At 39.9% G+C, this 22,256-nt stretch overlaps 1 protein-coding gene across 1 annotated transcript in view; it reads right to left on the minus strand.

The window, feature by feature from the left end:
• Positions 1–2,481: 2,481 nt before the first annotated feature.
• The window catches only part of SLC38A6 (solute carrier family 38 member 6), a 37,880-nt gene continuing 18,105 nt past the window's right edge, over positions 2,482–22,256 (minus strand). Inside the window, exons 7-16 of the mRNA XM_059475144.1 lie at positions 18,518–18,600; positions 17,989–18,047; positions 13,255–13,320; positions 13,002–13,055; positions 11,404–11,483; positions 10,638–10,738; positions 8,546–8,670; positions 7,549–7,693; positions 7,339–7,433; positions 2,482–6,269 (exon numbers count right to left, since the gene is read on the minus strand). Of these exons, the coding sequence (XP_059331127.1) occupies positions 6,189–6,269; positions 7,339–7,433; positions 7,549–7,693; positions 8,546–8,670; positions 10,638–10,738; positions 11,404–11,483; positions 13,002–13,055; positions 13,255–13,320; positions 17,989–18,047; positions 18,518–18,600 (889 nt within the window). The 3' untranslated portion in view covers positions 2,482–6,188. The remainder of the gene's footprint in view (positions 6,270–7,338; positions 7,434–7,548; positions 7,694–8,545; positions 8,671–10,637; positions 10,739–11,403; positions 11,484–13,001; positions 13,056–13,254; positions 13,321–17,988; positions 18,048–18,517; positions 18,601–22,256) is intronic.

Here is a 22,256-nt window from a genome sequence, read left to right on the forward strand (position 1 = left end):
GCACTGTGGGAGTGCTGAGTCTCAAATCCTTTCTGGTGACCTCAAAGCAAAGTCCCTCCCAGACAAATCTTCCATCTGCACCCTCACCCACGACATGGGACCTCACCACAGCTCCCTGCACCTCTGGAAGTGCTGAAGAAGCTGATCAGCACCTGCTCAGTGAGCAACAGTGGGAATTCCCCTGCACCCCTACCCAAAGCTCAGGGTGAGGAGCCTCCTATGACCACACAACAAGCAGCAACTGAAATGCACCAAGAGGAGGTGTTATCCTGGTGAACACTCCTGAAATTGAAATGCACCAAGAGGAGGTGTTATCCTGGGGAATATCCCTGAAATTGAAATGCACCAAAAGGAGGTGTTATCCTGGGGAATACTCCTGAAATTGGAATGCACCAAGAGGAGGTGTTATCCTGGGGAATATCCCTGAAATTGGAATGCACCAAGAGGAGGTGTTATCCTGGGGAATATTTCAGAAGTTTGCCCCAGTGCCATGCACACATGGGCTGGCAGGGATCCCCCTGGCACAGTTTCTGCCCAAGCTGTCTCTGCACCCATCCATGTGCAGCTAATTCTGCTCACTGCTTTGGCCCAAAGGATCAAACACTGATTGTTATATTTGAAGAAAGAGAAGTGAACTACAGAAGTGTGAGCTGAGAAGTGAATAAACCCTATGAATTCAACATGGATGGAAGTTGTTCATCAAAACCAGGAGTAAAACATCAGAAGTGAGTCCCAGTGCCAGCCCTGTAGGAAGCTGTAAAGCAGAGGCTCTTTAACCCTTTTCCTACAGGAGATTCCCAGCCAGGAGCTGCACACACCCAGAAATGCTGCACTAAACCCCACTTTCAGCCCAAAGAACACCCCAAAGCCAAGTGTGACAGAAGGTGAGAATAAGGCTTGAGATTTTCAAGGCCCTCAACTCCAGCCCAACAGGTTCTGTGCTGTCATAACCACATCCCAAATATTTTCTCCATCCCTGTGCAAATCCCAGAATCAAGTGGAGCTACCTGGGAGGGCAGAGAGAAGGGGCTGCCAGGAACCCAGTCTCACATCAGTCCATGGAGCAGCAAGATGGGCTCCTGAAAGGCACAGCCTGGAACATCAGCCCGAAGCCTCCAGGGCTCATTAACTCTCCTTAGCCACATCAGTGATTTGCTCCATGATGTTTGGAGCAGGAATTTCCAGCCTGTCTCCAGGAAAGCCATCCTGCACCCTGGGCTGCCCAGCCACCACACCAACCTCCCCTGGTGTTCATCACCTGGTGACTCCAATTAAACCATGCCTGAAATCTGGAATGGGAATCAGCTGGGGAAGGCATTCATGGCAGCCATGTAAAGGCTCAGTGCAAACCTTCCCAAGATGAACCGTCCTGCCCTTGGCTGGGCTGACAATAAAAGTGTGACCTCGTGTGCAAACGAGCTCAGAATTCAAACCAGGTGCTGGGGCAGGGGCAAGGCTGAGCACAGCCAGGACACAGCACCAAAAGAGCCAGTGCAGCACAGGGCTCCATCCTGCACTGAGGGAAAATGCTGGGCTTTGTGCTCCTTGGTGCCAGCTCCACTTGGGGCAAACACCATCAAGTGAACAGAGTTGCTGGTACTCATTTCCACATGTGTGAACTTTCCTGCAGCTCTGGAATCAAGGCAGCAGCACAATGATGAGGAGGTTTCCATGTTTGCTTATAGCCAGGACTCCCCTGGACCTTGCAAAGTGCTGGGAGCTGCACTCACAGCACACAGCTGCTGGAGAGCACTGAGACCTACAGCCAGGATGGACATCCATGCTGCAGTAAGGAAATGGCCAGCTCCCCATCACTGCCCCTCACCTTGCTCAGCAAGAGGGTTCCTCCCAAAGTGTCTCCACGAGCAGTTTTTCACCCCAGGCCAACTGCTCATCCTTTCCCCACATCCCAGAGGCAGTGCTGGCACAGAGCTCTGAAATACATTAGGAAAAATACTGAATTCACCCTTCTAAGAGAAAGCATTTTGATAGACCTACAACCTTCCATTCTGTGGTTTTTTTAAACTTCCTGAGTACAACTGACATTTTCAAAAGCTCTAAACATCATGCACACATGTGGGTCAGTTCTGTTTGTGGTAAGCTCCTACCTGGCAAGTGGTTGTAGCTAAACCACCAGTAAGTTTGGGTTAGATGCATTCACTTCCAGCTGAGACACTGAGATTAATTACATTTGTTAACTTCCAACCTCCTGATTCTTGAAGAACACCAGCCTCTGAACTAAATTCTGCTGGCTCCTGTTCACAGCACAGAAGAGGCAGGTTTGCTGTCCATGAACCAATACCTGGGAGGACAATAACTGCATTGCTCATTGTTGCATCCTGGTGTTCTGGAGAGCACAGTCCAAAGAGTAAAATCCATCCCTGGGAGCAGACTGGCCTGGGAGGGGCAGTTGGGAACATTTCAGGATGTGCTGCAGAACATCAGCTGCACAACAGAGTGGGGATCACACACACAGCTGTGTGGAGTGTAAACTGTTCTTTATTTTTTGCATTTTTTGCAGCACTGGCTGTTCCACAGTGACTCTGAGGCAAGAACTCAGAACAGAAAATCTGTTGTACAACACACAGGTTTGACATGAGCTGGGCAATTTTTACATCCACATCATTATTAATTTCTTTTGGGAATTCCATTTCCACATGAAGCATGCCTGGATGAACACCACTGAAGCACACAAATACCAAGACCACCACCACAAACTGCAGTTTATAATACTGAAAATTCTCTCCCACTGGCAGCAAGAGTAAACATGTGCAAAGGTTTCTTTGTATGGAGAGCAGCTGCACTGAATGGTTTCAACACCAAAATCAACTGGAAAACAACAATTTCAGGTGCAGTGTTAAATGAAATCTAACTAAGAAAGGAGTTCCACAATAATCCTAGTTTTGAGCTCTGTTGTTTAGCAGCCTCCTTCCTGCCATGCTGGTTACAAAAACCATTCTTCACACCCAGCTCACCACAGTCCAGCTGAAACTTGAGTAGCCTCCAAATGGACAAGGAATGGAAATAGGAGAAGAAGAGAAAATAAATCAAAGGCAACCAATTAATTTTCATCTCTCACACTGTTCTTCCTGCTCAACTAGGGAAAAGGAACCTTTCCAAGTGAGTTCAGAAATGCTGTGGGTCCCTTCATTCATCCCTGTCAAGTCTTCAGTGAAGAAGGTTGGAAAATGCTGATGACAGGCAATAAAGCAGAATCACTGAAATTCATAAATCTGGAAATTTGGAAGAAAAAATATCTGTATGCAAGAATAATGAAGAAAATATTTGTCAGCATTTAAATGAATTGAGAGTTCCACACTGGAGGCCTCTTCTGCTCAAAACCTTCATGGAAGTGCACAATTGTAGAAAAACCCTTGAGAAACAAAATGCACAGCACAGCTGTGGGAGGTGAGAAGGATAAATTACTCTGGTTTTTCATTGTGCACAACACTCATATCTTCTAAATTTGGGAACAGAAATTATTTTTCTGCTCCTCCATATTTTAAGTTATGAACTACAGAAACTCAGAAGTAGCAGCATTTCTAGGGTTTTTCTCAGTGAAAGGTAACAGGCATTCTGTAAACCCCTGTGCTCTCCTTTCTGCAGCCAAAATGTAATAACAGAGCTCAGCAGAGCTGTGAATTGCTTCCATTCATCCTCATCAACTTCACACACTGGAATTCATCATTCCAAAGTTACCTTTCAGGACAGTCAGTCAGCAGCCAGGCTGGTTGGGATAATACCCAAGGATTAAAAACAATACTGTAGTGATTTCTGCAGCACTAAGGAATCCCCTGTAAAATTAACACTGTATTTCAGGTATTTTCTCAGTCATATTTTCAGGATGATGCACACAAACCAAACTGCCCCAGGGCAACGGAGCAGTACAGTGCATGGTGAGATTCAGCTTTTTCAGGGCGAGGAGGGAAGAGCAAAAGCTCAGCAAAGCTTTGCCAACTTTGTCCCCTCACAGATAATCTAAGTATTCAGACTTCAGCATTACTGGTTGGAGTTTTTAAAATAAAAGTGACTGCAGTAATGACCTACCAGTACTACTCAACAGTATGCTACAAGAGCAGATAATAAATGAGAAACAATTTCCATAAAATTTCTAATAAATACACTCCCTAAATTCTAGTGTCTGACAAAAATCCCTGAGTTCATTCTCACCAATGTAAGGTCTCCTGTTTTCCAAAGAAGTTCTGGTTCAGTCAGACAGAAAATCACTTCCTGATGCACAGCTGTCAGTGCTGACTCAAGGTACACTTTTACAAGGTATATATTTAGTTTTCTACAGCAGGGCCAGAGATTCCATGAGCATCTGAATCCCTGCAGTGTAACAAAGCCCGTGAGAGTCAGCCATCAAAGGGCAGCCACAGGCAGGAAGGCAGCTGCACCTGGTTAGCAGCAGTTTGAATTGGGAAAAATAAAGGCAAGTTCACTTTTCAGGCAGATAATGTCACATCTCGTGGTCACCTCGGTTTTCCGCTGGGTAAACATGTGACAGGAGCCACTGCCAGTGCCACAGGAGGAGCTGGGAACTCCTGGCCAAGTGTGGATCTGCTGTTTCTGGTACTGCCAAACTATTACAGGGCTCACCTGGACTCAAGAAACCTCTGCTAGAAACTTTGATAGAAAAAGAACTGCAGTCCTTTCCAGGGATCTTTTTCTTTGGGATCCTACCAAAATTTCTGAGTTAGCTCCCTGGCCTCACCACAGAGTCTGTTTCTAAATTAAACTCCCAGGGAGAAGGACACTTCCAAGCCAAAAGGATTTCTGAAGCAGCACTAACCTGCACCACCTGGGTGCCTTCAGGCCATCCATCAAAAATGAAAAGTAACTCCTGGACCCTGAGAGAGCCCAGTGATCTGTTGTGATCTGCTGGCAGGAGAAATCAGGAATGGAGAAGGTGATTCCAACTCTGCTATTTGCTGCTCCTCCCCTTTAGACAGGACAGGATCAATCAGCCTTTGCTTCCTTAGGGCATGAAATCTCTGAGGAGATAAGGCCACTTTAGTGCCATCAGATCCCACCTGAGAGAAGCAAATGCTAAAAACCTTCCATGGTCTCAGCCACCGCTTTCAATCTACAAAAATGAGGAACTTTTCTTGTGGGTACCCAAGAAAACTTTTCTTGTGGGTACATCATTTTCAAAGCCCAGCTGGTGTTGAAAACTGCATTCACATTCAGGGGCCTAAAAAATAAGGAATTATAAAAGACTACATGGAAGTTCAAAGATATCTGAGGTAAAATTAGGGTTCCATAAAAGTAAAATTTCCCTTTGTTTTCAACAGAGGCAGATTTTCATCTTTTAAGCCCAATCTTCTCTGAAACACAAAAGAACATAAAATTTAGAAACACTTTAGTTCAAACCTGAAAGATTTGTAAAAATGGGAATAAGAGAGAAAAAGAGAAGAGTTTTTTACTTGGAGGAATACTGAGGTACTTTGAGTACTACTCAAAAGTAGATATTAATTGAAAAATGTCTATTATTAACTGCAAAATGAAAACACCAAAATGAAATGCTACTAAAAGCTATTGTGCTTGATGGGCAAAATTAATTTAAAAATTAATCAGGATGATTCAAGTGTGCTGACACAGAAAAAATGTATTTTAAAAAACAATTAACAAATATCATGACATGCCCATTAAACTGAGCTAAGGCAATTGGTCTCTGGATCCACCTTAGGATAAATTAGGGTAAACACTTGGAGTCAACAAGTTCTTAATGTGAACTGGCTGAAATTTTGGAAATTAGTCAAGCAACAGGAATCTTTCAAGGATTAGGACAATGTGCACTATCCTGTGTACACAAATCAAATTATGCACAAAAAGATGATGTAATGTCTGCTCACCTTGTTTTGAAAGGACAAGTAATTTCAAGTTTCTGGTTTTTTTCACCATGTGCCCTAAACCATTTTTGCATTGCAGAAATTCTCAAGACCTTTTTACCTGTCCTTATTACATCACCAAAACCTCCTATTTTAGAATGGCAAAGGTGAATTGTAACTGAAGATGACTGAAGATTAAAGAAGGACCATCAGTAAAGGAGGTGAAAGGAGCATTGCTTCTTCCTTGGCAGCTTTGGTCAGTGCTCCTTTGGGATGTGCAGCACTCACTGCAGCAGTGCTGGCACCTCTCTGCTCCCTGCTGTCCCCCTGGAGCTCAGTTCACAGTGTCAATAGCTCTTATTGATCAACCCAATTGTAAATTATCAGAACCAAACTGAGAAGGCCAACACAAATGCCAAAAATAACCAAGGCACATGCCTGTGAAGAAAGAAAAGCAAAAATTAATGTTATGAAAGTCCATAAGAACAGGTACAAAGAGTGTCTTTTAAAATAATCTGTAATGTTTCAAACTATTCAGTCTTCAAACACAAAGAATCTGCTTAGTGGGAAACTAAACCAAGCCTGGCATAGTTCCCTGGGAACTCCAGGAGCAGTCACACTATCCAGCTGCACAAAAAATAACCTTTAGAACTCTAAAGAAATGGAGAAACTGATTCATATTTTACTCAAAATACAATTAAAATTACAATGGATTTTTAACATTTTTGACTAGCCAGATGATGATAAAACCACAGTTCAAGAGACTGCAGCTTGCTGATTTATAACAGGTTTCAAATCTGCTGGAACTAGCCATGACTTTAAGATGGTCAGAGGGCATTATTATTATATTTTCTTTCAGATTCCCTGTTTTGTCAATACAAGGGCAGCTCCATGAATCATAAGAATGGCAGAAAAACTATGTATAAACATTTTGTCAGCATTTTGGCCACTCTGCTGAGCAGTGGTTACACGAAGACAGACAGTTACAGTGCAAAAAGCAGGCTCCTGCACAAATTCCAGCCCAGAACTTAACCTACTACAACAAAAGAGAAACCACAAAGAGGAGGAAAAAAACTGAACAAAAAGGAAGAGAACAAAAAAAAAGAGAGATGTTTTTGCAAAGTCTTTTATAGAAAACAAGCACAAAAACTGTCCCACTTAAATGCAGTTTAGATTTGTCCCAACTGCTCAGACAAAAGAGCAACAGGTAAAAACTGAGCAGAAGCTGGATTAAAAGTCAACATCTGAAAACTATAGGGAAAAGCACATATCAGAGCAATTGCCCAGTACATGGACACACTGCTTGCCAAAAAACTCTGCTGAAGAAGGAGTTTCAGACAGACCAGATCTACCAGGAGGGATGAAAGAAAATGCTCAGAGATTTTGTGAGCTGCAATGAAAACAAGAGCTTTGCCCCTCAGATTGTGTGCTCCACTGTGTATTAAAATGCATTTAAAATGAGCCTGTTTAAATGTTATTAGTGCAGATAAGAAAACAGAAAACATACCCCAAGTTTTTGTGGTGATATAAAGTCCTCTCTGTTAAGTTTAAGATAAAATAGTCCAGGATATACAAAAAGCAAACATGTTGATGTGGTTGAACCTTTAATAAACAGAAAGATTTTGTTTAGAGAAGACTGAAGCACATTGCAGAATCATATACTGAATTTCTTGAATTAAAATAAAACCCAAAAAAACCAACCACCACAAGCACTTACCAACTACTCCAAATACATTTTTGATGTCTGGCACATACATTGCAAACAGAACAACAACTACATTCAGTGTTAAGGTGACAAGGATATGGCAAATCCATGACCCAGGAAGATGAGAGAAAAATACCATCAGCACAGCTTTCCTTGCCTGCACAGTAAAAGACAAACATTGTGTGGGTAAATACATACATACACACACATATTTTTTGATCTTACCTCAATTTCAGAACTTTAAGAATGACATCATTCCAGATGTAAAAGAACATTTTAAAAATCAAAATGCCAGAAGATCAGTAATAGTTTAATGCTTTGTCTCTCTGTAGTGTAGATTTATTACAGTATTAAAGCAAGATTTATCACATGGTCATTAGTCTGAAGGAATGACTGGTCCCTCCCTTTTTTGGAGGGACAAAAGAAGGCCTGGGGGACAGTCTTTGTCTCTGAAAATGCCTGGTAGCAAATGTCAGCATGTTGTCAACTGATACATAATCTATACAGTGCTTCCATACACAGAGTTTTGCCAGTTCCTAAAAGAATGGATTTTCAATTCTACTACAGTATTGATAAGCTAAACTAGGGTTTATTTTTGTGAAATAGGTCTAGATGTGTTTTTAATTTACAGTCAAATTGAGTTTCAAGTACAAGTGTGTTTGTGTGTGGGTGCGTGCATGTAGAAAGGAAAAACCAAGTCAGCAAAACTCAATTTAAGAGGGGAAAAAAAAATCAAACTAAATAAACTTTAGAAGTTCTGAATTCTCTAAATTAGAAACAATGCTGTGGGCTAGTTTTAATCTGAAATCTGTCTCGAGAGCACAAATTAGCTTAGTGGTTAGTTGTTATTTTGGAGCTTTCATGGAACATATGCAAATATGTGGTCTTTGATCAATCACTTGACAAGTGAATAAGATACACAAGACTAGATGTGACTCAAGAATTGCAGTCTGCAAAACATTAGTGCCCAGTGCTCAGTGCCAGCTGCAGAGCTCCCAGGAATACTCACTGGGAAATGGATCAGAGGCACTGTCAGGAGCACAGCAAACAGAATGGCTGCTCTCACTGTCATGATGATGGTATCATGGGGCAGGTACCTGGAGTAACCCTGCAGCAGCTCAGTGTCCACTTTGTCTGAAAACAAAACAAATTAATTGCTTTGTTAATCAATGGGGAGCTAATTAATTAAGGTGACATTCCAATGGATCCATCTGCTTGAGGGATGCAGATACATTCTGGCATTACTGATACACTAGGTGGCAAAATCTTCAGGGAAATTAAAAATTTCAGGAGGCAATGCCAGGCAGAGTCTCTGCTGAAGCCAAAGATGCCTAAAGAAAAGACACAAATGTAAAGGACACAGCTTCAAAAAAAGGAGGAAATTTAAACAGCAAAAGTCAGAGCACTGAGAGTGGTCTGCTACCCCTGATTTTTTTCTTTTTTAATCTTAACTCTGCTTTTTTGGACTTCAGAATAAACTGAAATTTTCAAAGTCTGGTCACCCTGTGAAGTTTCAAATTCACAGAAAACAGAAGAAACCATCTGAACCACAGAGAGATGAAACATGCTTCATTTCAAAGAGGGAACTGTTCTTTTGTTTCCAATTTAATAGAAAATGTTTTACATTTTCTCAGACTGGTGTTTTAGGAACAGGGAACAGACTTTCTCTGTTTAAAGAAGTGAGTTAATTAAACAAGACAACCAAAAAGTGAAAAGAAGAAGCTTGCAAGGGGAAAAATCCAAACAAACAACAAAAGTCTCTTACAGACATCCACTCTTGATTCCAGCATTTCAGGCTCCTGAGTCTTAGAGTTCCTAAAGGAAATCAAGCCTGCAGAAAACCCAAACCATTCCTAGTGAAACAGACTGAGTGAAGGCAGGATCTGATCCCAAAGAAATCATGGCAGAAAAGGTAACAGGAACTGGGATGGCTTCCAGGACTATTTTTTTCCTCTTTTATTTTTTCCCTTTCTTATTAAGATTTCATCTGGACAGATGATTACCCTGCACTGCCTACTGAACCTCTCTGAGTTGCACTTAAATTTATATTTATTTATATTCTCCAGCAAACCTCATGCAGACAGCCAGCAAACAGCAACAGTGGCCAATAGGCCATCAGGGCCTTCAAAAATCCCCATATAATTTTTCTAAGGTTTCTGGGTATCTAGGGAATATTTTCAGACATGCTTATACTTGGGGGTAAAAGGTACAAAAGTCCCTAAAAATCTGGAATTATTAGATACTGACAGCCAATATTCCTGGTGCTTTATCAGACACCCTCTCATCCCCCACCCATCATAATCAAGAATTATGAAACACTTGAAAGGAGAGGAAATCCTCACCAGAACTTTCATTTACTGCCTTACAGTCTCCTGTAAGAATTTTTATTCACTCCAATCAATGAAGATTAGCATGTGAACATCTCATAATAAGAGTTTTCAGAAGACATCAGAAGGATCCTCATGGATGACTGTGATGCATTTATGTGACAGCATTGGTATGAAACTACAACAGAATCAGCAAGTAGAGGAAATTCAATAAACTAATTGTGTTGCCACTGCTGTATGAAATGGACACTCACCTACTTCTGCCAGGGCTGGGATGGAACTTTAAAAAAAGGGGCCTGAAATCTTTCTGAAGTACAAGAATGCCAGACAGAAGAAGTCATCTATGTTTAAACTATACTGAAAATCTGTACCCAGAAGTATTTAGAAGTCCAAATGTAGAGTAATTAAATTGGTACTGCAGCACACTGTCACCTAAACTCCACAGCAAATGAAAATGTCTGTAGAATTTGTAGGGCCAGTGTTTGATACCCCACCCACACTTCTGATTGATAATTAAAAGGTACAGTTACTTCATCAAATATCAACAACATTTCCAGGAAATGTGCAGTTCTTGGTTCAGTTCATGTATCAAACAAACACATTTCTGGCTCAGGAACCAGAAGCAGTGCTGGAAAACCCAGCTCAAAGCCTTTCCTTTTGAATTTTTAAATTCTGAGGGTTCAAGTGTTCTAATGCCTGAAGCATTCCAGGCAGAAGACATTTATCTGTTATCATTAACTTTGGTTCCAAGGAATACCTGAAGAAATCACTTACCATAAAATGTCAGGTACCCAAAGAGAGCAGATATGAAGTAAATTAGGAAACTCAGCCCAATTCCTGTGACAGTGACATTCTGCATTCTCCTTTTGGATGGACTAAAATGGAGGAAGAAAAGGAAATCAGTGTTGTTTTATCAGTATTGGGGATGATTAAACACAGCACAATCCATACAGTACCTTGCATTTCATAAGGAAGTTTTGGTCCAATTTAAGGCCACTGAGGATTTGCTGAGGTCTGTGCTGTCACTGACATTTAGGGGGTTTAAAAGTATTTTTAATCTAGTAATTAAAAGGGCACTTTTCAAGCAGACAATTAACACTGTCCTTATCTTGTATGGAATTTAGACTTACCAGTGTCTCTTTTAAATGAAAATTGGGATTTACCACAATGACAACCTGTTCAGAGCTAGGAACAGAATCTGTGTCAAAAACCATCACTGGATCAGGTATGGCCAAATGCAGATTCAGTTACAGCCTTAAAATATGGCTATTAAAGTACCTTAGCAAATGACCCTTTTTTTTCTCCTGACTGTCCAGAGCAGGATAATATCCTGACACTGATGATGGAACCACATTTGTTACTTTTCATTCCTCTAAGAGAGAAAAAACCAGGACAGACTAAAACTGTACATTTCCCAAAACCATGAAAGCTCCTTATTCTGCAGCGAATTCTGCACTGACCTAAAAATAAAAAATACTCAGGGAAAGTATTACAAAAAGGTTATAATTCTATTTTAATATTGCATGTGTTCATACATTACCTTTGGAGCTCACAATAGATTGGCAAGACTGAGGTATGGCACAGAAAAGAGAAGGCCATAGTTGGTATTGCATAAGCACTCTGAAAGAGAAAGAAAACATCTTGTAAGTTGTTTGCTGTTACTGCTGGTTGGAAAAATATCTGTATGAACTCAGAATTCAGTTCAAGTGCTGGAAGTCAGTGGAAAAATTTCCAGATGAATGCTTTGAGATAAATCTCCACAAGACAGAAATGGTGTCTCTAATCAGTCCACAAAAATTCAACCTTTTCAAGTCATGTCAGTTCAAGTGCACATAGCTCAGTTTCATCATCAGGAGAAGTCATGCTGCCTATAAACCAAAAACTGGGAGATTTTCTTTTTTCACTATACTGAAGCCAAGTACTTATGTAGAAAGGGCAGGATGTGTCCCAGAGCCAGTGTATCACTGGTGAAATTCTCTAAGAATTTTTCCAAATTCTAATATCCATGGCTGTCAAATTACTGATTCCTTCACCCTGACCTCACTATTTTATTACTCCTTCAGAAAAATTTGGATGAAATATAAAATATAAAAGGAAATATTAACAGGAAATATAACATGCTTGGCATCTCAAGTTTTAAGACAGTTATGTAATTAAAGATGCAACCACACAATTAGTGGTGTATTATTCCAAAAATCTGTAATAAAAGAGATGAATCATCTAGTACAGCTCACTGCAATTGCCAAGTAGAATATGCTGTGCTATAACAAACACTTTTGTGCTGAAATAATCAAGCCCATGCTGGTAAAGATTTGCCACTTTCTATTGATAAAGGTAATTTTAAAAAAGAAGGAGAGATGAGTCCCAAGAGTCTTCAAAGCACTAAAGGCCAGAATCTCACATTAAATGTTTCTGGTCAAAGCACCATTTCTTCTTTGATCTACAGACAACATTTGTCTGATGTTTGCATTGCCCAATGTTTTTTTTTTCCTTTCCTTTCCTTTTTCTTGGGAAGGTAGGGTGGACTTTTGTTTTTTTCAGAGAAATGCAGCCACATCCCTCCTAGATCTCACTACAGAGCTATCCCAGATTTACCTTTTCCCTTCCTCTTCACCCCCTAGAGATCAGGGCTCTACATGACACTTTCCCTCCTGCAAGCCTTGATGGGTGGTTAAATGATTTAAATGCCATGTTAATTAACAAATAGCAGAGCTGGCACCCAATGAGATGCACAAGATTGCAGCAGGCCTGAAGAATCAGCTTCAGGTAAGGAAAAACTAAGGTTAGTTTCAGGAAAGCTGCTCAACCCTGCCAGGAACTAAGAGCACACAGCCAAGCAGCACCAACTTCCAGCTGAGGGCTTGATCTGATTGCATGATGAGGCTGACCACTGCTTCAGCTGTTATACTTTCTTCTTTGGTCATATTTCCAAAATATTTTCATAATGCTAACTTGGACAATCAGCCTTCATACAAAAAGAAGTGAGACTGGATAGCACTTGGCAGCAGGTACAGAAAATATTTCAGCAGCCCATAACGAGTTTTATACAAAGACAGTTTACCCTGGGTAAGGTTTAAACCCCAATTTTTTAAATACCACCACCCCCCTTTAAGTTTGTGTATTGTTAATAGAGATTACCTCTTTTGAAAGATGAAAGAGCTTTGCTTTACAATCCCCAGTAGAATTTGAAACCTGTAAAACATAAATGCAAAAAAAAAAAAAAAGGCATAATGAAAGAATAAGCCCAAACCACGGACATGAAACTTTTCAGATTCTGTGATGATTAATAAAAGAAGGAATTTAAACTGCAAGCCATTCTGAAAGTGTTAATGTAAAAAAAGCAATACAGTTTACTAATAAAATTAGAACTTCAAACCAGCATGCACTGTACCTGTAAAGTCTCTATGGCACTACTCAGAGGTAGAGGACAAGGAATCGACCATTTTTTAATCACAACCTGCAGAGACAGCATATTTCATGTATGAATGATATCCTAAAAATCAGTTTTCAATTTAGATACACATAGCAGAAGTATCAGCCTGCTGGAACCCCCAGCAGGGAGCTGCACCCCCAGTAAATCAGCAGCCCTGCCTGGCAGCCAGGCCACCAGGAGGAGACTGGCCAGCAAAGGCTGTCAGTGCCATTCCATGCAGCTGCTCACCCTGCACAGCTGGCAGCCTCATGGCCCAGGCTTCTGGAGGTGGGGCACTATTGTAAATCAAAGGGGAGAGAGAATGATGCATTTGACTTTACCATCAGAAGGCTGTATTACACTATACCATGTACACTGCATTTAAGCTGAATTTGCTCTGCACTTACTCTTGCTTACAACTGCTCACACTGCACTCATCTCATTCTCTCTCTGACACACACACACTCCTTGGCCCTGATAGGCCAAGGGAACAAAACATCCTCACTTTGGGTAAACAATCTCTATATTGCATTCTCTATATTACATTCACTTTGGGTAAACAATCTCTATATTTCATTCTCTATATTACATTCACTTTGGGTAAACAATCTCTATATTACATTCACTTTGGGTAAACAATCTCTATATTTCATTCACTTTGGGTAAACAATCTCTATATTACATTCTACTTTAACACAAGCACAGCAAGCAAGATAAGAATTGTGTTTTCCTTCTTCTCTGCTTGTCTCACAGCTTCTCTCTGCTCAAAAAGCATGTGAATACTCCAGGGCACTGCAGTGGGCTCTGCCATGAGCTGAAATGCAAGCAGACTCCCCTTCCAGGCAGGACTGCTGCTGTGGTAGAGCCCAGCCTGCACCCGCAGCACACAAGCCCTCAACAGAGATAGAGCAGAGCCCAGGGCTAATCTTGAAAGGCAGAAACATATGGTTTGGACTAGAAAGCAAAGGAAAAACAATAAATGCAATTATTGTCCTAGAATGTCATTGGGCCTTCAGCTACACCCTGCTGGTTTAGGGACTGCCAAGCAACAGGGCTGAAAATCAAAGGGAAATTAAAGTAAGCAATGTTACCTCCTCTTTCAGGAGCCCAGTTTAAAATGATAGTTGCATTGCTCTCCTCACCCTAATTAATTTCCTATTGTAGTTGCCTGGCTGCAGAGGTTATAATTCTTTTGAAGCCTGGAGCAAATCATTAAAAACTTAATTAAAGACTCAGATTCATGAGAAGACTAACATGCAAGGGAGCTCTTCTCCTGGCTCAGGGAACTGTGCCCTGCCTGCTGCCAAGTGCTGTTTCCCAGAGGAGTAGATGCTCCCTCTTGTCACCAATGCCAGGAGAGGCAAACAAATATCACCCCTGGCCAAAATGTGGGGAAAGAAAACTGTGGGTACACAAACTGTGGCAGGAACACTTTTTAAACTGCACAGAACAACTCAGCTGAGGTATGGAACTAGGTGGGAGCCTGCTCAACAGCAGCCTGCAAACACCAAACACTAAAGCATAATTTGGGCTGGGTTGTATTTAAAGGCACACAAAGAGGGGAAGGCTTTGCAGGCTCCAAAGTAATCAGCTTTGTAGGAACTCCCCCACTCCAGTCTAAAGCTGGAACAGGCACTGGGAAGGGGCAAGGAGCTGAAGGGCAAGGTTTGGGGAAAGGAAAATGTGCCTGGCAGTGGTGAGGGGAAGACTTCCTGCAAGCTAAAGAGCAAAAATATATATAAATATTGCAGAGGGAGGACCAGACAAGCCAAACCTAAAAGGCTGGAGAGCACTTTGCTAAAATAAATGTAATACAGATTAACAACAGACTGTGGAAATAAAAGAAGACAAAATAAAATGTACTAGGCGCATTTAAAAAAATCTCTATTTATTTTTGCCCACTTGCTTAATTATTTAAATGTATTTAGGTTTCCAATTGGAGTCCAATGAGTTTCCCCAACAGGAAAGGATTTTTAAGCTGGCAGCACAGCCCAGTTAGCTGAGCAGTCATGCAGGCACTACAACCCTCCTCCAGAACTTTAAGCCCATTTCATATAAACATTCTTTTGAGTATAAAAAATGTTTGGTTTTAAGTGAAAAAAACTTCAAAATCAAGAGAGGTTCTAGTGGAAAAAGGGTATTTTAAGCCCACACCAGACACATTGCTAAAGAATAAAGTTAGAGGCTCAAAGTGTTCTAACATCCTCAGTGATTTCTTGTACCCTGCAGAGGGAAAACAGGAATCCCTTTATTCCAGCAGCACTGACAGCACTGAGCAAAGCTGTCTGTGCATAACATCACTCATTGCATGTGGCAGGTTCCCAATGTGCAACATGCTTTGTGCTGGAACACAAACAAGAGATTCAGACAAACACCATCAGCAATCATTAACACCTTTGCTGAACAAGCTACCAATAATGCTGTCTCCACACACACAAAAAAATACAAGTGTGTCTTTATGCTTCACCAATATACACAGCAAGAGGAGAAGGAATAACAAAAATTTTAACAATCACATTTTTTTTCCCCTGAGGATTCAAGGCAGGGAGGTATTCAACAACTCAGCAACAGAAGTGTTCAGGACCTCACAGAATCTGGCTTTGAATGAATTGTTACACACACTTGTTTTTCTCCTAGATCAGCTCATCTCAGTATCTGCAATATTTTTGCAAGTAAAGCCTAGAACCAATTTTTTTGGCTTTAAAGGAAGAGACACTGAGGCACAGAGAGGACATTTGAGCCCCAGAACAAAGAAGTCTCAGCCCTTTGCTCAGTGCTCTCCCTGACCAGACTGACCAGGACGTCTCTTTTCTGCAGGCTGCAGTAAAATTGTGCCTTGCTGGCAAAAAGCTGAACAGATGGTGTGCACTTGAAAAGGCACAGAATTACTGTATATGCAAAATATAATTCTATCACTTCCATATGACTAACACAGCTCTCTTCTGGAACAAATTAAAACATATCTGCCACACAGAAATTAACAGTGTGCAAACTAAAACACCATTTCAACAGCACATATCACCCACTTCAAAGCAATTAGATATGAAAACTAAACCACATTTAATGCCTTTGACTTTCAGGGCCTGAGCAAGTCACAGGGAATATTCTGTCAAGAGTATTGGTTTTCTGGAAATATCCATAATGGCTTTAAAAATTTTGACCTCAGCTAGATTTACTGTGGCTGCTGCTTTGCCATTTAACAAGAAAGAATAAGCACACAAACTTTAACATTTCATTAAAAATCCAGCAGTCTGTACTCCTCCCTTAGCACTTTGTACCCACTTTTTTCACAGAGAATCACAAACTAAAATCTAGTTTAACTCATCCCAGCTTGGCATGGCTGCACACAATTCTTGCTTACACATTTGCTTTTTCAGGGACTGAAGTTGTTTTCAAATGCATCCACCCATTACAGCAGCTCTCCTCAGAGATCCATCCACATTCCCTTTGAAATCCAGGAGCTGAACTGGTTTTAAAACCCTTGCAACTTGCTTCAGCCAAAGGCCTGGGTCAGCATTATACTCAGTCCTTTTTCTTACCTTTTTTTTTCTTTTGAAGACAAATTTTAGGAGAGAGGTCAAAAGTTAAGGTAATTTATAAATATTACAAATGAATTTCCATTAACTCTGGAGAGGCTGTGGCTGCTTCTCAATATTCAGCTTAAGAAGAATACTTCCCAAGGTCCTACAAACACTGCAGCTCTCCAGGGATACCCTAGGGAGATGTTTTGACAGCTTTGAAGTTTGGTTTTATCACATGGTTCAGTTCCTAATGGATTGCCTTGGTCTCCTGGATGGCATGTTTGTTCAACTTGCCTTCAACTCTGTTTATCCCTTTGTAAAACAGGTATTAAATGCAAGTCAATGCAAGCCAGAGTGACAGGGCAGAGGGGGAACATTTTTGCCAGGCTCCCAAATAAAACTCAAAAAGATGAAATAGATGACAGAGTGAGAGCTGCTCAGTTGTACCACATATTACACATGTGCATTAACACAATTTTTCCCTTTAAAAAGGAAAAAAAGTGCAACTTAAAGGCACATTTTCTGTCTTAGATCTGCCTAGCAGGTCTCACTTTTGATATTTGGAAACATCTACCTCGCAGGGGCCTTGAGAGGGTGAACATCAGGGTCAAAAACCCCCATATGGCTCAGAGAAAAGAACTTTTCCTTTCAGCTGGAGAGGAGAATAAGGTCATTGACATATTAATGAATCTTGTAAACTGCCTTAATGAAGTTCTAGTTTTCTTTGCCTTTTTCTGAACTCTGTCACTCCATTATACATGTAAATTTAATTTATTTTGGAGTATATTAAATTTTCTGCTGTACTAGTTGCAGTAAGTAATAGTTAGAAGTTAAGAAAACAGAATTCCATTCCTCTGTTAGTAGGGAAACAAAAATGTATGTGCCAGCTCCCTTTGCTGCACCATCAGCAAAAAAAAAAAAAAAAAAAAAAAAATTGTTATATTTACCAGCCCAAAATATAATTATTTTAACTCTTTTCACATGCTTGGAAGTTCATACACATTTCCCAGCCTCAGCAAAACAAATGCAGTCTGTCCAAGCAAGCACATACTGAACTTGAAGAGAATTCTAAATTTCACATAAAAAATTAAGGGGGAGGGGAAGACAATTAATTTCCAAACAGGCTTATGAAAACATTCAAACAATAAGGAAAAAAAAAAAAAAGAAACTGTGCAGAGACTTTTTAACTTACCACAAGAGTAAAGTACACCGTAAAGAAAAATGATAAACTACTTGTGTAGCCAAGAAAGCCTGTAAAATAACAGTAAAAATAAAAGAGAATTTATAAGGAAAGTGATCCTAATGTACAGCTAAAGCTTTACATTTTAGGCATGTTTTCTATTACAGTGCTTGGTATCTGGGGCTTAGGACTCAGAATAACAACATTCCAAGTGCCTGTCACAGATCATTTATGTAGTTTTGTAGGGCAGAATTAGAACTGGCTTACCACTAATGGCATGCTGTAAGTAAATGCAGCTCTTTAATGTTCTGCTGTAAAGATTTTATTTTAGTATTGCAGACAAAATACTACTGCAACCCAAGTAATAGGTTAACTAGGCAGGGCTGGAAGGCAGAACACACTACAACAACTGAAGTAATCACCACCACCAGCAGCCCCCTACCAGTTTAAATAAATAAATAAGCCATTAAGGTTTTAAAGTCTTCAACTGTAATTGCTACTAAAGTAGAATAATATTCTCTTCTCTCCTTTAATTACTCACCAATTTTAGGAAGAAGGGCAAGAGGAAAAACAATGCAGACTGAAGTGAGCAGCAGCAGCAGCCTCCCATCGAGGTACCAAGACCTGGTGGAAAATTGATTTAGGTTTGATACAAAGCTCAGGAGTCCTAAAAATATATTAAACTTAGAACTGTGCTCTTGGACAAAGCAACCATTAGGACAAGAAAAATAATTTCCTGTCTCACATGCTATTTACATGGATTTGTACTCCTAGTTTACTCCTAGTTTCTACACTGATATAAAACAGAGCTCCCAGATAATCTTCATTCTGCAAGCAATGTTCCACAGGCAAGTGTCTGCATGGATCAGGGCTCTGATGTGTGACAATTCATAATTCTCATCAGCACAAAATGCAAATCCCTGCCTTGATTCACAGCAATGGTCAGAGGGAAGGGCATTTCATACTCTAGAGATTTCCAGCAGAAGTATTTACACAGCACAGTGTGTGTCTAAAACTGGGTTACAATGAGCTGCACATTTACACACCTGAAGAAACAGCAACATCAATTCCCACTCACTGCTGAGCTGCCCTTCCTTGCATACATCCATGAAAAATGTAAAGGACAGAAGGGATAAAAATTATGCTGATGAAATTTGGTAGAATGTTTATACACAAAACCACACATATTAAAAAAGCATTGTAGAGGCACATTAAGTCCTCACACATTTAAAATCTATTTAAAGCACCAAAATCCCATCTCTGAAGTGAGGAAAGCACAGATGGATAAGTTGTTAAGGAACAGAAACATTCTGAGGGTGCCTGCCCTGACTTGGCAATAACCATATCCTGTACTGATAAACATCTTGCACATCAGCCTCCAACTTTACCACCTATAAACACCTTGACTTTTGACCTTCCAGTTTATTTAGTCCAGGATATGGTTAGCACCTAATAAACAGGCAGCACCTCAAATTATCATGAGGGAAATACCATAACACCTGTGTTAAAGAAGAATTATCATACAGGTATTTTAACTACTGCTGTACATCATGGACAGCCACTTGAATCACTTATTTGGAAAGAAGATGTAATGTAAACAGAGAAATTTCAAGTTTGAGGGCATGTTCACTGTATCAAACCCAAAGCAACCATTACCTGACAATGTCTGTATTAAAAATGAGTCAAAACACAATTCTTCAAAAAGTGTATTATTAGCTCTGTCTGCTACTGCTACAGTGAAGAAACAACTTTGCCAAAATCAGCTTCTTGCTGTAGCATTTATTCTTCATTCTTATTCTTATTCTTATTCTTATTCTTATTCTTATTCTTTATCATTCATATATTTTTAAACATTTTCTTTCTTTCTTTCTTTCTTTCTTTCTTTCTTTCTTTCTTTCTTTCTTTCTTTCTTTCTTTCTTTCTTTCTTTCTTTCTTTCTTTCTTTCTTTCTTTCTTTCTTTCTTTCTTTCTTTCTTTCTTTCTTTCTTTCTTTCTTTCTTTCTTTCTTTCTTTCTTTCTTTCTTTCTTTCTTTCTTTCTTTCTTTCTTTCTTTCTTTCTTTCTTTCTTTCTTTCTCTCTTTCTCTCTTTCTTTCTTTCTTTCTTTCTTTCTTTCTTGTCTGGTGATGTTCAGATTAGGAGGAACAGCACCATGGCAGAGAACATAAGGATCATGCACTATGTGGAGATGTGGCACCTCAGTTTAAATCTCCTGAATGCAAACCCACAGCTGCCACTGAGGTTCACAAGCTCAGCAGAACAGACAGAAAATTATTTTGATTACTTTATGGTAAATGAAGAACTATTTGTTTAGGGGGGGACAGAGAGGAAAATAGCAGTGAGGAAATGAAGGAGAAAAAGCAATTTTCTATATGGCTTCATTCTGGAATACCAATTTTTATTCTTAAAAAGACATCAAAAAAGTCCATAGTGAGCTGCTTATTGGAAAATGTGTCCATTTTCTCCTCAAAGTACTGATGTCAAAATACTGTTATTTTCCAAAGGCAGAATAAATGTTTTGATAGTGCCTTTAAAATCAATTTAATCAGTAAATTTAATCCTACATGATAAAAGCATTCAAAATATGAAATACAGAATATAAATCCTTGATTGTGCTGAAAAAGGTTTGGCATGCAGATGTTTCTCCTCCCTCCCCCTTATTTTAACTAAAAGCAGACATTTATAAATCGCTTTAATTTCATTCCTGAATTCAACAGAACAAGATATTCATATGTTCTAAATTAGGATCTTACTCTCAGTTCATATCAATTATACAACACACAAGCAAGACAACTTAATTGCATCAATCACATCCTCTGACAGGGTCATTAAATGTTAACAGAGGGCTCACAAATTACAACTTTTTAACACAATCCTCATTTGAAACTATGTTCATGTCATCAAAACTATGTGGAATTCTTGTTATGCAGACAGAAACATCTCCACTCATATTAGTAAGTGCTCATACTGTATAGTTTTGTTTTTTAAAAAGACATGAGGATGTGTTAGACTGGCTCTGAGCCTTTCAAACACAGGCACACCTGCTAACCTCTACCTATAAAAATAATTTAATGCACAGACCATTCTGTAAATGGCTTTCCCAAATGCACAGCTCAGGAGGGTTTATGCATATAAAATACTTTCACAGATAGTTTAACTGACATTTCTGATACATCCCAACTCCAGTTGAGATAAATTCTGCACCAAATGAAAGCGTATCAAATGCTATAATGACTTAACAAACACAGAACAGTTGTGCAATCCCATCTGGAAACAAGTGCTCCAGGTAAAAAAGTGAATCAAACTATTCAATATTTATGCCCTCTGAATAAACAAGTTGCTTCTCAGGCTTGGTATTTGATAACCTATTTTTGTTGAACAATTTCCTACCATTTAAAAGGTCAGCTAGTAAAAATGTACACTTAACATCTGCAAAAAAAATACACAGAAACAAAAGATTATGATCTAGCATGGCCATTTATATGGCAAAAGAAATTAAATATTGATGTGGACACACATATGTGCATGTTCCTGGAATACTGCTTGAGAAATGCACTGAAACAGTTTGCTTGGACAAAGACTAGAGGAGGGAAATTGTGTTAAATAAACATTAATTGGTGCAAGAACTCCAATTTACAGAGGCAGAAACTGGATGAGACCAGGCTGCCAATCACCTAAGCATGGAGCTGTGGTTGGGATTCCTATGAACAATTTCAGCTCTTTCAGAGTGCAAAGCTGAGCTTCACTCCCATCTCCAACTGCAGCTTCAGCTAAGGAAGAATCAGGGCTGCTGGCAGAGCTGGCAGATGACTGAGGATTAAAACAGGTAATTGTAATTTGTAATGAACAGTTCAACACTGTAACCTGGGTGCTCACATCCAGGAGATCTGAGGTAGAACCTGGGAGCACTATCCCACAGGCACCTTAATGAAGTTTTCACAGTGCCTTTTTCAGACAGAACAACCCTTGGAGCAGCACAGGGTTGAACCTCCACATTTTACCTACCAGGAGTTTTCTTAAGCTGTTTCAAAATGTATCTTTGCTGGAAGAAAATTCACTTTGCAATAACAGAGCTGACACAAAATTAAAAACAGCAGTAAGAGATGTTAGATCCTAAATTTGGGGTTAGACAGATTGGAATACAGGCAGCAGATCCAGCAGCAGCTCAACACCACTGTGTATGGAGAGTGAGGTTGAAGTATGAGCTTGAAGGAGGTTACAGCACCCAAATGAAAAGCTGATAACTACCTCAGCTGGAAGAGATACATTAACAGACTAAAAA

Source organism: Ammospiza nelsoni, chromosome 6, assembly GCF_027579445.1.
Source record: "Ammospiza nelsoni isolate bAmmNel1 chromosome 6, bAmmNel1.pri, whole genome shotgun sequence".
Taxonomy (NCBI): domain Eukaryota; kingdom Metazoa; phylum Chordata; class Aves; order Passeriformes; family Passerellidae; genus Ammospiza; species Ammospiza nelsoni.